We start from the raw sequence: 14802 nt of genomic DNA, 5'->3' as shown, positions 1-14802 counted from the left end.
AACTTAATATACTTATAAAAAATTAGAAAGTGTTAAATTGAGGGTTGGACAGGGATAGCTGATTCCCACTTCCCTCCCACCTACTCCCAATTCCCTCTACCCTTTCCAACTAACCTCCCCTTACATGAACAAAGAATGTGTTTTTTTCCAGGGGAGATAACTTTATATAATATATAATAGTATTACTGCAAATAGACAAAAGAATAAGGTATCAAATGGTTTATTTGACCTAATGAATTTGAAAATTAAATGGAAAACTATAAAATAAAACCCTAAATAGAGGCCTAAAACAGTATAAGGCTAGCCTACCCTGGTTTACACTAAGTTTTCACCATACATTTACATAAAATACTTACCAAATACAGGAGGTTGTTTATTTGGACATAAGTTGTGGAAAGTCTGATCAAACAAAGATGCTAACTTTTCTGTTAATATGGCAACAAAACATTCATAGTCATTGGTATCAACCAATCTGTCTGAAAATACCCTGAAAAGAAATTGCAAACTTTCAAATATACAAAACATTGTATTTCATTGTATCTACAAGATAATGCAAGAACAAATACTGTGAAAAAATTCCCAGAATTTCTTAATATGGCTTAACAGAATTTCAATTTTGATTTAAAAAAAAATTATTTTATATAAATACATATTGTAAAGGAATTTGTGTTGCAGATTTACATTGTTATAGATGACTTGATTACCTAAAACATTCGTGTATCCACAATCTGATCATAGCATTCTTGGTATTACCTAAAACATTCGTGTATCCACAATCTGATCATAGCATTCTTGGTATTACCTAAAACATTCGTGTATCCACAATCTGATCATAGCATTCTTTGTATTACTTAAAACATTCGTGTATCCACAATCTGATCATAGCATTCTTGGTATTACATTTGTACCTAAAACATTCATGTATCCACAATCTGATCATAGCATTCTTGGTATTACCTAAAACATTCGTGTATCCACAATCTGATCATAGCATTCTTGGTATTACCTAAAACATTCGTGTATCCACAATCTGATCATAGCATTCTTGGTATTACCTAAAACATTCGTGTATCCACAATCTGATCATAGCATTCTTGGTATTACCTAAAACATTCGTGTATCCACAATCTGATCATAGCATTCTTGGTATTACCTAAAACATTCGTGTATCCACAATCTGATCATAGCATTCTTGGTATTACTTAAAACATTCGTGTATCCACAATCTGATCATAGCATTCTTTGTATTACTTAAAACATTCGTGTATCCACAATCTGATCATAGCATTCTTGGTATTACATTTGTACCTAAAACATTCATGTATCCACAATCTGATCATAGCATTCTTGGTATTACCTAAAACATTCGTGTATCCACAATCTGATTATAGCATTCTTTGTATTACTTAAAACATTCATTCTTGGTATTACCTAAAACATTCATGTATCCACAATCTGATCATAGCATTCTTGGTATTACCTAAAACATTCGTGTATCCACAATCTGATCATAGCATTCTTTGTATTACCTAAAACATTCGTGTATCCACAATCTGATCATAGCATTCTTTGTATTACCTAAAACATTCGTGTATCCACAATCTGATCATAGCATTCTTGGTATTACCTAAAACATTCATGTATCCACAATCTGATCATAGCATTCTTTGTATTACCTAAAACATTCGTGTATCCACAATCTGATCATAGCATTCTTTGTATTACCTAAAACATTCGTGTATCCACAATCTGATCATAGCATTTTTTGTATTACCTAAAACATTCGTGTATCCACAATCTGATCATAGCATTCTTTGTATTACCTAAAACATTCGTGTATCCACAATCTGATCATAGCATTCTTGGTATTACCTAAAACATTCGTGTATCCACAATCTGATCATAGCATTCTTTGTATTACCTAAAACATTCGCGTATCCACAATCGGATCATAGCATTCTTTGTATTACCTAAAAAATTCGTGTATCCACAATCGGATCATTGCATTCTTTGTATTACCTAAAACATTCGTGTATCCACAATCTGATCATAGCATTCTTGGTATCATGTACATGTTTGTGTGCTCTTAACATTCCTTGGAACACCTGAAAATACAGTTAGAAAAATTAGAAAAAAAACTCTTAAGAACTAAAGGGAGTTAATTTACAACACCCACTTACAAACAAGTCTCCCTAAAACACTCAGAATAAGTGAGTATAATAAATTCTTTATGTGCCTGTCCCAATCCAAGAGTCTGTAGTCCAGTGGTTGTTGTTTGAAGTCTGACATAATTGTTTTTCATTAATTGTTGTAGTTTAAAATAGATCTTTGGTTTTTATTTGGGTCTTTTATCATAGAGCACAATATTGTATTGGTTTTGTTCATTTTTAAAGGCTATCCAGTGACCTACAGATTTACAGAATAGTTGACTCATCAGCATGCATACCACATCTCCTTATTTTATATAAGTAGTAATCAATGAACAGTTGAAGATTCACTTTTTACATAAAATCATCTGGTTTTCATAAACCTTCTAATATCATTTTATTATTATCTGCAAGAGTTTTAATTAAGTTTATTTTACCTTTGAAATATCTCTCAGATTAAACAAGTAATGCATTCTGGAAGGGGTTGGTTTGAATTTCTGCTGAACAGCAAAATACACTTCTATTGTTGCCTTGGTAATAATATCTCCTATTGGTTTTATATCTTCCTCAAATTCCTGTAATTTCTGATTAAACATCCCTCCAAAGATCACTAGGATCTGATTATCCTGTAATACAGAAACATGTTCATATTTATTTGTTAATTTTATTCTTGCTGTGGTGTACTGGAACGGTAGAGAATTCTCATGACTACGATCTGTTTAATAGAAAGTGTATAAATTAAATACAGATAAAAAGGTAGTATGGGAGTATTCCTAAATCTTTGTTTAGGATTGACTGCAAATGATCAGTCCAGATTTATACTGAAATTAGCCAATGTTGATGCTGAAATTATTCTAGGGACTATAAATAAATGAATTTATGTATTTTCTCACAGTTATTTCTTTTTTGACAAAAACAGATTTTAATTCAAATTCCAGAAAATGAGAGGAAAATTGAAGATGCTAATAAATTGCAATCTCGTTTTCTATGCTAATAAATTGTTATCTCGTTTTCTTGCTTTTTCACAAAGTTCTTTAAAACTTGATTAATTTGTTGTAATCTCCCTAAAAATTAGTCAAATATGTGGAAAAGTTATCTCCCCATGGCAAGATAACAATTTATTTTATTGATAAATAAGCCATGTCAATAGAATTAAATCTTTTAAATACATCTTTATTTATAAGGTAAAATGTTTGAACAAGGGTATATCATGGTAATAAATCATCTCAAGTACTAATAAAATCTATGATAAAAACTTATAAACATGACAACTAATGCTTGATGGCAGCCCATGCTCAAGAGGATGCTCAGTTCAACAGTGTATGTATACAGTAACAGAACAAACCATTTACCTTTACTGTGATCAGATAGAAAGACAGACAAGAGTAAATTAGCATGCATCTCAGCTCATCATTGTGGGGCAAAAAAGTTGCAAAACATAATATTTTTGTCATATTAGGGAACAAATAACACTTTGTCCCATGAAGGCATTGTTATCATTCGCCATCATTCTTACCTGAATCATGTTGAGAAGATTACCAGGTATACCTGAGCTGTAAATGGTGACAATGCATCAGAGAAAGGGCACTAACTCTTGTTATCAAATTATAGTATATACTTCTCATGATAATTACCTGAGGGACAGTCATATTACTCAGTAAACGAGAACATTTCTCAAAGTTATTTCATTCAGAATGATGAACTTTTAGAACTTAATAATCTCTGTAAATCAGGATGATAAACTTTTTCCCAAAACCAAGATTACATCAGTTATCCAATTGGTGGAGGAAAACAAGTATTTGCCCTGATCTACAGAGCAGATTTACGAGCTTACATTGTTCTACAATTCTTCCTATAGTTCTATTGAAAGAACTTGATACTGATCAGATTAAATCTGCTCTGTAGATAAAGACAAATAACTTTCCAACTACCAAGTGGACCAAGCATTATCATTCTACTCCCCACCCCTAATATTTAACTATGTGAAAGTTATCTTGATAAGAATAATAAATCTGCTCCGTAGATCAGGGCAAATACTTTTCTACCTCCACAAAGTGGACTAACTGATGTCATACTAAAATCCTCAATGTTATACTAACATGAGGGAAAGCTGTCTTAAACACATTCTATCTTAAGTCCAGGACAAGAAGAACTTACAGCTATCTGTTAACATTCCTAGTCTTTATACTAACCTGAGGGAAAGTCATGTTGATCAGATTAAATCTACTTTGTAAACGTGGGCAGATAACTTGTCTTCCACCACCAGGGGAACCCATTGCTGCTATCAAGAACATCTCCTATAAATTTAAAATAAACACAACATGAAATGCAGATCCAAAATAATTTGTAAAGGGTTACATGGAACCCTGTGTCTTGCCTATGATTGCTGCTGTCAATGTCTCTTAATTGTAAATAAGCATTTACAAAGTTTGATTGAATTCTATAAAGGCTTTACAAAGATATTGCTGTCTAAAAACTTTAACCACGGAATGTATCTATATGTACACTGCAAAAAATAACATTAGTTCTTTAATCGATCAAATATTGAAATATTGAAGAAAATGTTTTCAAAATTTTGCTCTGAAAACTTTGTTTTGATCATAAAAAAGCTTATCTTAAAGTCTTGTAAAATTCCATGAAGGTTTGGCAAAGTTTTTGATGTCTGAAAAACTTTAACTTTATATTGTATCTTAACGTTTACTGCAAAAAAACAATCAAAGTCCATTTAATAGTAAAATACAGCCAAATCTAAAAAAAGATGATAACAAAAAATTTGCTAAACTGTCTTATGATTATAATAAACAGCTACGCCATGAGCGCATGATACGCCCATCGCTTTTTCAAAGAATAAAGTCATATCAGAAATTTATAAAAAAAAATAATGGGAGGTTATTTTAATAGATATAAACCAGTCACTAAAGTTTCATGAAAACTGCTCAAAGCACTTTTGACTTATTGTCCGAAAACTGGAAAATCCCCCCTTTTTTCATGAATAAAACCCCATAACTCAGAAACGTAAAATCTAAAATTTATAAAAATCAAAAGGGAGCTCACGTCAATAGATATAAACAATTCACCAAAGTTTCATGCAAATTGGTTACAGCGTTTTTGAGTTACTGTCCGACATGTTGACAACGGACAACGGTATACCATAATACATCCCGTAAACGGGCGTATAAAAAAACACCTATCCAAGTTTAATAAAAATTCCATGAAGGTTTGACAAAGTTATTGATGTTTAGTCAAATTTTAACCACAGTCTGAACCTCAATAATGAAGACAACAGAATGTCTCACATCCACATTTTTCTGCTACAAAATGATTTCTTTTTGTATTAGCTTTTCTCTGTCATACCAGCATCTGTAATCTAAACCTACCCTGATTTCTTTCTGTATTTGCTTCTCTCTGTCATACCAGAATCCATAATCTAACCACAATCTCATCAACTCCAAAGGGGGCTGTGATCCAAAAGAATCTTTGGCTGGCATGTTAAAATCATCCATGAATGTAAGAAGTTTCTTACCACCGATCGGTACATACACTCCTTTTGTCCTCTTCTCTACTCTACTCTCTATAATTTCTTGTACTTGGTTGGATGTGGTCTGAAAAATCATGCAGACATTTTTCATCTATAAGGAATTGTGATGGGAGGAAAAGGTGAATTATGCAGTCAAAAATTTTATCATATGCTTTCATTTCATATGAAAGCAACCCAATATTATAGAATTATTAGCTCCACCTACCTAATTAATCTATTTTTGTTTGCATTGTTCTTGTACTGTGTACACATTTTATTCATTTGAAAAAAGGAGTTAACAATATATCTTTTAAATATGGATAATAGATATAAATATATAAATATATAACAAAAAATATATTATTCTATGCCATACATGTACAGTAATGATCAAAATTTGATAGATATTTCACGACCTATCTATTTTGAAATCAACATCTTCATATGCCAATTTCAGCTATATGACGTATCATAGTTGATTTCATGTGGAATGATACTGCTTTCATCTCACTAGACAATTTCTGCTGAAGTTTTGTGATTGAAGATTTACTTTCAGATTCAAAATGTGAATAACATATAATATTTTGTCTTAAAAATCTGTAAATATAAGAATTGAATGCTGTGTTTTTTTTTAATTTATACGATATGAAAGCAAGTGATCATCATATTTTTAGCACTATGCTTCACTTGCTTTCATTTCGTATAAATTTTCAAAACACAGCATTCAATTCTATAATAAAACTACACCATAAATCATACTGCCTCCTTTTTGTTGATCAAGATTCTATTTCAGTGTAAATATAAATGCATTTTAAAAAAGAAGTGCAAATAGATTAATAATGCATAAAAAATTCAACTGACATGAGCAGACATGTTGATGGTAAGGACAGAATTTGACTTCTGATCACTCTTCCTTAATGTTTTGTTTGCCACTGATGTCTTCCCTGTTCCAACTGGTCCCACAAGTAACACAGGATTAAATGAGTCAATCAAGGTAGACACAAGGTACTGGTACCTCACTGTATCTACTGTAGGTACAATAATCTTGTAGAATGGCATACTGAAATAGACGTACATAAAAAGATAACAAATTTGTGTCCTCATGAAGGAATTTGACAAGAAAGTCACAATTTTTTTTTAATTTGTACATCTCAAAATTCTTATTGATTTTTAACAAGATAACAGAATAAAAAAAACAAAGGCATGAGTCCTAGAATATATCTAGTCCCATTAGAACTACAACATAAAATCTTAAAGACAAACCTTGGATCATATTTCCATCCAGCTTTCAGTTGTTCATCCCAATGTATCCAAGATTTTCCTTTTGGTTCAACATAATACTCATAAATTGTATCTCTATTTGGAAAAGTTCCTTCAATTTCCCGAATAAAATTATCCAATCTCTTCCTTCCATCTTCATCAACAGAGGCACCAATAGACCAAATCATACAGAACAAGAACCATAACTCTATTATCCGGGCAAGGCTTTCTTCTGATTGGTCAGTTTGATCTACACCATTTTCCGGTGTTGCTAAGGCATCAAACAGTTTACAAAGGGACCTAACTCCATTCATGGGAGCAATAGAAATCAGATCTTGGCAGTAGTACCTTTTGAAGGTCAAAATCTTTACAAGGTACTTATCAAACATTTTCTTCAGTTCTTCAACCAATACCTGTTTAAACATAAATTCTATTTAGCATTTTACAATAAGGTACAGTACTTATCAAATATTTTATTCAGTTCTTCAACCAATACTTCTTTAAACATCAACCCTATTTAGCATTTTACAACTAAGGTACAGTACTTATCAAATATTCTATTCAGTTCTTCAACCTATACCTGAATGCAATTTATTTAGAATTTTACAAGGTATTTGTCAAACATTCTCTTTCATTATTCAACCAGTACTTGTATAGATATCAACCTTATTTAGTATTTACTCTACTTGTCTCAAATCACATTAAATGTTATATAAGATCACTATCCTAACTCAGAAGTACAACCTCTCTTTACAATAATTCTTTTCATTTCATCAAGTACTAAGAAAAAGATAAACATGTTGATGCTTCAATTTGTGATCTTAAATGATTTTTTTTTATTTTGGCAAGAGAAAACTGTGTGTATGTTGCCATCTAGAACTATGTGTAAGTTGTTATCTATTGTTCATTTTTTTAAACTTTTTACCTCATTTTCCTTTTTAGTAAGTAGCCAACTCTCAACATATGGCAGCCACTTTAAGTCTTCATAATCAGCATACACCATACCACATCTAGATACAGTGGCAGGGGAGGCAACTGATAAATCTCCAACTTCAAACAACAAGGACACTTGATCAGGAAGTGAAATTCTCTCTCCATTAATCAGAGTCAGAATCTTATTATCATCCATCACAGAGTTCATACTCTCAATCCATAGTGTATCCACAGGGCCATCAAATAAAATCCACCTCTCATCTGGTTTCTTATCTAAAATATAAAACAAAACGTAAAAAAAGAATCATTTATTTCTCTTCAGATTTATCTTTGAACTAATTTTATCATAGCTTTAACATGAATTCAATTTGTGAAGACATTTTAACATTGACCCCTGGGACGGTCATTTGACAGAGTAATTAATAGATCTTTTTCTTTTTTAGTTGTTACATTAGCTGATTTCAAAACTTGACATACCTTCATAATGTTTAGTGAAATAAGAAATGTAATGTGAAGTTTGAGTTACATTGTTTTGGGTTAATAATACATACCAGTACAAGCATTTCTCATAATACTTGATAATATTCCATCTGTCCATTCATTGGTACTAAACTCAAACTCTCCATACAGTTCTCCAAGAGATAAAGCCTTGGCATTCAGGGGAAATACCTGAAAATAAAAAAATGCAATAGATCAAGCTCTTAGTTTGAGTTTTTGTACGTTTAATCATTTTTCTGTGAAAAAAAACTTCACAAATGCTCTTGTATCTGTGTATAGGCTAATGAATTTTTAAATATTAGACAAAAAATTAATAACATTAATAATTATACTTTCTGGATCACCTGAATTCACATAAGTTTTAAGTGGGGTTTGTGTTGCTTAAACTTCTGTTTTCTGTTAATGTTTTGTGGACTTGTGTTTTCATTGTTTTTCTTTTAGGCCATGGTATTGTCTGTCTTTCATCAAGTTATGGGATTAATTGCTCCCTTGATATCTCCTGCTATTCAATTTTCATTGTGTCTTTCAACTGAAAAATAACTGACAGTCAAGTGTTTATCCTATCATATACATTATTATATCATTCACTTTAGATTTTAGCTTGAAGCATTGTGACCTTTAACCTCTTAATTTGATTACTTTTAAGTATAGCTTTTTCAAATGTGATAAACTGAATAAGTTTTTAAATTACCTTAACATTTTGGAAGTTTTCATCCCCCTTTTTAAAGAGTGATATGAGCGCCCCCTGTAATGTCTTCCAGGCTATTGTCTTCCCTGATTGAGTACCTCCAACTATCATGACGGAGTGTCGTGATGACTTTGTCTCGTAAAGCTGCATTGCCTTTTTAATGGAATGTGTATGAGCTTGCAAACTTGTACTCTTCAGTTGTGCTACAATGGCATTCTTCATCTGTAAATAAAAAAAATAATTTTCATCATCGAAATATTGTAAACTTCATACTGCAAAGACCTTTTACATTTAAAAAAAAATGTAAATCATTGTTTTTACACATCAACTTTAAGCTAGTTGTCTTTAATTGACACCCAGAGATCAAAATGTCATAATAAAGTAAAGGACAATATTGGTAAATTTAGATCTGACAACTGTTTTGGTATCTTTGAAAACATGTCTCTCATGAGTTGAGACACAGACTTATTGTATTTGTCAACCAATTCGCATTAGTGACTGACTGACTGTAAAACTTGTGTAGTGACAATATCAGTCCTGCTTCCTCATAACCCTGCCGGAGAAGTTTTTATGCTATGAGCACTCTTCACTAATTAATTCTGTATAATGTGAACATGAATGTGATCAATTGAAATATGAAAGCATCATACGATAAGGCAGAGTAATCATTTGTGTTGATCTGAAAATTCACTTTCAGTTTTATGTTCAAAGTAATGAACTATAACTTTACACATATTCCCTTTCTGACTTTATAAGTTTCTACATATATTATCAAAACACAAAATTTGTAAAACCTAAAATCAATACAGTTAAACAATTTGGTTTATACAAACACAAGAATAAAACTGAAAATAAAATAAATAAAGATAATTATTGGTTCATTTCTACTTTTTACTATTTGTACAAACATCAAAACTTACAATAGTATGCTCGACACTTGGCATTTCTATCCCAGGGAAAAGATCTGATATAATTCCATTAAACAATGGCAGGTCAGCCGATGTTAGCTTTGCTGCATTCATATCCTTCATGGACAAAATTAACACCTATAAATAAATACACATGTAATTACACAACACCACACGTAACAATGGCAGGTCAGCCTATGTTAGCTTTGCTACTTTCATTTCCTTCTTGCAGGATGCATAAAGCACAGCCATGAACCTTTTGTGACCTTGACCCAAAGAAACATAGGACTGTAGAAACTGGTTTTACCCACCATTTTTAGTGCATGTACTAAGTTAGGACTATGATAGTCAATTGTTCTCACAAGGATCATTTGTAATCAGTATCTGTGGACATTGTATTTTTCTAAGTTTATTTTTAGGTTATTTAAAGGTATATTTGTTATACCCCATTCTTAATTAAAACAGAACCAACATATTCTTCTTCAATTCTTTAAAGAAATAATCATTTCATCAATTTCAAGCATTTGATTAAAATTGTTATTTTCAAAGATCAACAGATTTATTTCAATCATAGCAATATAAAACAAGAGGCTGTCAGAAGATTGTTATTTGTAACAACATAACAAAATTTGAAAAGCTTTGGTTGAACGGTTCATGAGTAAATGCACGGACACTGTTTGGCAGCCGCCCGCCCGCCCGCCCGGATGCCCGAATCAATAAACGATTTTTCTTTCAGAAATCCAGTTAAAAAAACAATTTTTCTTTGAGATACAAAACTGGTAATTTTTGTTTTTTTTACAAAATACAAAAATAACTATACAGACCTCTTCATCAGATAGGTTAGGAGAGGTCCTTCGTTTTGGTCCAGCATATCTGAGTACAGACACCAAAGCTCTCAATCCAAAGTCATAATGATCCTGTTTAGAGAGTTGTTGTTCTGCTAGTGAGTAGAGTGTGTATGTTTTCCTGGCCAGTCCTTTACAGTTATTAAAACCCTCACCAAACAGAATAATTTCTGCTATCAGTGTAGAGTCTGGTGAAACCATAGCTATAGGTCGAAACATAGACTTCAGATTGTCTGGAAGCTCGGTTCTTCCCGCATAACCTGTAACAGAAACGAGACTAAAGTAAAGTGTCAAAATATAGACTTAGATTGTCTGGAAGCTCTGTCCATACTGTATACCCTGTAATAGAAAGGAGACCATAGCTACAGGACAAAACATAGATTGAGATTGTCTTGAAGCTGGTTCCTTCATGCATACCTTGTAACAGAAAGGAGACTATAGCAATAGGGCGAAACATAGATTTAAGACTGTCTAAAGATAAACAATGTAATAGAAAGAAGACAATAACTATAGGTCGAAACATAGATTTAAGATTCACTGGAAGCTTGGCCCTTCAAGCATACACTGTAATAGAAAGGAGACCATAGCTATAATATTAAAATCATTCATATCATATATATTAGTTGGACAAACATATTGACAAAGGACTGGATAACAATATAGCCATCTGAGTGAGGGTACAAAATCTTCATTCTAAGCAAAGCTCTGGCTAATAAATTGTATTTTTAATGTTAAAATTTGCAAATTTTAGTAAAATATTCTATGTGAATAAATGCAATTCAATCACAGTTTTAAATGTACATATACTACCTTAAGAGATATGCAAATCTAGATGTTAAATTTTCTTGTTATAATGTGTAAATTTTTTCAATAAAATAAAATAAAGTGGAGCGCTTTCTTCAGTGTCACAATGCTTTACCTCTTTAAAAGTTTAGTTAGTTGATATTGTCTTTCCATTTAATGTTTTGCATCAGTATTATACCCTGAAAAGTAAAAAGGAAAACTCAAACCTGGATTCATTGTGATAAATATTCCACAAGTTGGTATGAGGGTTATTTCCCTTCTTTCAAATGTAAATCTTTTGGCCCTTGATGACAGGGCACTCAGTATTGACAGTATCTGTTGTGCCACCACAGACAATACTTCTATATTGATACGGTTGAACTCATCAAAACATCCCCATGCTCCTGTCTGTAAATAAAGAAATTAATTCTAGTCATTAAGGATAATAAACAACAATATATTTTTTTCGTGTGATTTTCTCATTCTTTTTATTTATTGCTTTAAGAATAAGTTTTTGCTGAAACATGCAACAGGATTATCATCATCATATTATTCAGGGGACCTTACATTTTAAATGCTTTTATCGTCATCTGTATGCAGCATTTTCTAAATGGCATTGACTAATCTCATATTTTTATCTATTCATCAAAAATCACATTTATAAATCCAAGAAATAATTTAAATCTACATCAATAGTTGAAAATATTTTTATGACTGACTTAAACTGAATTTTAATCAATCAAAACATTTTGTATTTTATGATCATTCATGAAAATGTGTTGCCAGTTATTAATGATTAAGATTGGGTTCATGTGTAAAAGTAAAAGTTACTACATACCTGGGCTAAACCAGAGAACATTCTTCCCATGGACCTGAAATCTAGCCCTTCTGAACAGTTGACAACAATCACATACATTCCTAAGGCTTTTCCTAAATCCTTCACAGTCTCAGTTTTCCCTGTACCAGCTGGACCTTTAGGACTGCCTCCTCTGTGGAGATGTAGTGCAGTGGTCAGTGTGATGTAGCAACGGTCAGTCAATGGTGTGATGACCAGACGTCTAGAGTCGAGATATTCACAGCCATATCTAAAATCAGTATTGGTCTGTTTGATGACACAAACATCATCTGTCTGATCCTGAAATAAAACATTATTACATTTTTACTATTTTTTGCTTTCAAAACATTATGTTTTGAGCATACTGGATGAAGGATAATTCAAGGAACATTTGTTGTACACATGGAAATCATATCCTTTGTTTTTTACAATAGTTTATATTAAGGATGTACACCTCTAAGGACCAAAAATTTCTAGAATTAAACTTTTTTTCTTAACCTGATTTTTGGGTTTATAAGACTATAAAAAAATAATTGGTGAAGAAAAAACCATATGGTGGTGCACTTCTTTTTTTGCTACGGCCCTTTGAAAGTACCCAATTTTGATGATTTTCCCATTTTTCACCAATTTTTACCCATTTTTGGGCTATTATCGTGAAAAAAATCACAGTTCCACAATTAAACTTTTTTTCATACTTTCAATAAAGATGAAGTGGACCAATCTGAATAAATTTAATTTAAAAAAACTATAGGTAGGTGTTAATATAAGAAAGTTTTATCATATTTTGATGCTTTTTTGTGTCAAATTTACCATGCTGTCAATTTTGTAAATTTGTGATTTTTCTCTGTTTTAAGAACAAAATGCATATTATTTCAACTTCTTTGTTATAAATGATTGAAAAAATACATATCTAAGAAATTTGAAAAGAAAAAAGTGATATGGGATGTACATGTTTCTGATAAAATCATTTCTTGTACCCCTCACCCTTTTTCTCAAAATTTTGGCTAAAAGACTGACTTGATTGGTAATAAAATTGAAAAATTTATTACTTAAAAACTACTTATTGTAAATACACAATTTTTTCACAGAGTTAAGTTTGATTATGATATTTATTAAATTCATTGCTATTTTCCACTTGTCTCACATGTTTTGGAAATAATTCCAGAACAAGATTTCAACGAGACTGAAACGTCAGAAGAATACATCCTTAAGAAAAGAACAAAAGTGACATAGATTAGATAACGGAAATCTAATGCTTTACACTAATATTACAAAAAGTACTGACTAGTCAGAGTTTCTAGTCCTTAAAATAACAATAGTTATCCCGTTTAAAAACTGTATCGACTCCTGAAACATTTCAAACACTTTAAGGTCATTGAACTTTTTAGATGAGGTCATGGTAAAAAGACACCTGGCAGATAGAACATATACATTTGTAATACTTTTCATTCAATATATTTTTGCTTGTATAATTTCTAAAAAGTAGCCTGAATCTAAAATCTCAACCTTGAACCCTAAAGTGTGAATATAAGCTCAAGACTATTTGACAAATTCCAAACAAACATACAACTTTCATTCAAACTAAATGAATTATCATGTTCAGAACAAATCTGATAGAACAACTCTACCACTGGAAGGTAAATTCACGAATCTTCAGTTTGTCATACTTCTGTTATTACTATCATTAAACTGGTCATTTTAAATACTATGAAATTGTTGTGCTAAGTACTGTAATTTAAAGCATCAGAAAACAGTAAGTATGTGTCTGACAGATTGGAAAAGTGCTTTACACACAGATTGCCACTAGACAAACCACAGACAAGATATGAAGAACAAAGTCATTCTAATACTTATTTAATCTTACAATATTAAAGGAAAAACAATTATGGCAATCAACTACAACTACTAGACTACAGGCTCCTTACTCGGGACATGAACATAGTATAACTTACCTTTATGAGATACAACTTACCTTTATGAGATACAACTTCCTTATATGAGATATAAGTTATAACTTACCTTCTCCATATAATATCTAAGATGACAGAGCCACTCAAATGCGTTTTCATCATTACATCCCGACTTTACCAACTTTTCTATTACATCCCTAGCATGAACTTCTATAGTAACAAGGGCAGTAACTTTCAGTCTCTGGATCTTTGTCAAGTTTGACCGTATTATTTCTGAGTACTTGTTCAATGAGGTCACCTGAAAAAAAATCAGTATGAATATTTTCACAGTAGAAAATGCAGTAATTCTCACATCTCTGGATCTGGGCCATCTTTTGACTTGTTTTGAAGAAATTATTCAATGAGGATAGATGAGGAAAAGAAAGAGAAGCATGAACTATGGTATAACATGTATAAATATACTGTAAATTCAGGAATG

The 14802-nt window shown here is 31.5% G+C and overlaps 1 protein-coding gene across 2 annotated transcripts in view; it reads right to left on the bottom strand.

Moving 5' to 3' along the window:
• LOC127737542 (dynein axonemal heavy chain 2-like) overlaps positions 1-14802 on the bottom strand; it is a 118743-nt gene that overhangs the window by 54676 nt on the left and 49265 nt on the right. For both annotated transcript variants that reach the window (XM_052248369.1, XM_052248370.1), the window contains 15 exons: positions 14434-14622; positions 12418-12714; positions 11807-11987; positions 10776-11056; positions 9964-10089; positions 9047-9265; positions 8409-8526; positions 7850-8130; positions 6928-7337; positions 6526-6724; positions 5525-5749; positions 4340-4444; positions 2585-2773; positions 2020-2105; positions 357-487 (listed from right to left, as the gene is read on the bottom strand). In XM_052248369.1, coding sequence (XP_052104329.1) covers positions 357-487; positions 2020-2105; positions 2585-2773; positions 4340-4444; positions 5525-5749; positions 6526-6724; positions 6928-7337; positions 7850-8130; positions 8409-8526; positions 9047-9265; positions 9964-10089; positions 10776-11056; positions 11807-11987; positions 12418-12714; positions 14434-14622 — 3037 coding nt within the window. The remainder of the gene's footprint in view (positions 1-356; positions 488-2019; positions 2106-2584; positions 2774-4339; positions 4445-5524; positions 5750-6525; positions 6725-6927; positions 7338-7849; positions 8131-8408; positions 8527-9046; positions 9266-9963; positions 10090-10775; positions 11057-11806; positions 11988-12417; positions 12715-14433; positions 14623-14802) is intronic.

The sequence above is a fragment of the Mytilus californianus genome, unplaced genomic scaffold (genome assembly GCF_021869535.1).
Source record: "Mytilus californianus isolate M0D057914Y unplaced genomic scaffold, xbMytCali1.0.p SCAF_4, whole genome shotgun sequence".
Lineage (NCBI taxonomy): Eukaryota > Metazoa > Mollusca > Bivalvia > Mytilida > Mytilidae > Mytilus > Mytilus californianus.
This window is presented reverse-complemented; position numbering and strand designations above follow the sequence as displayed.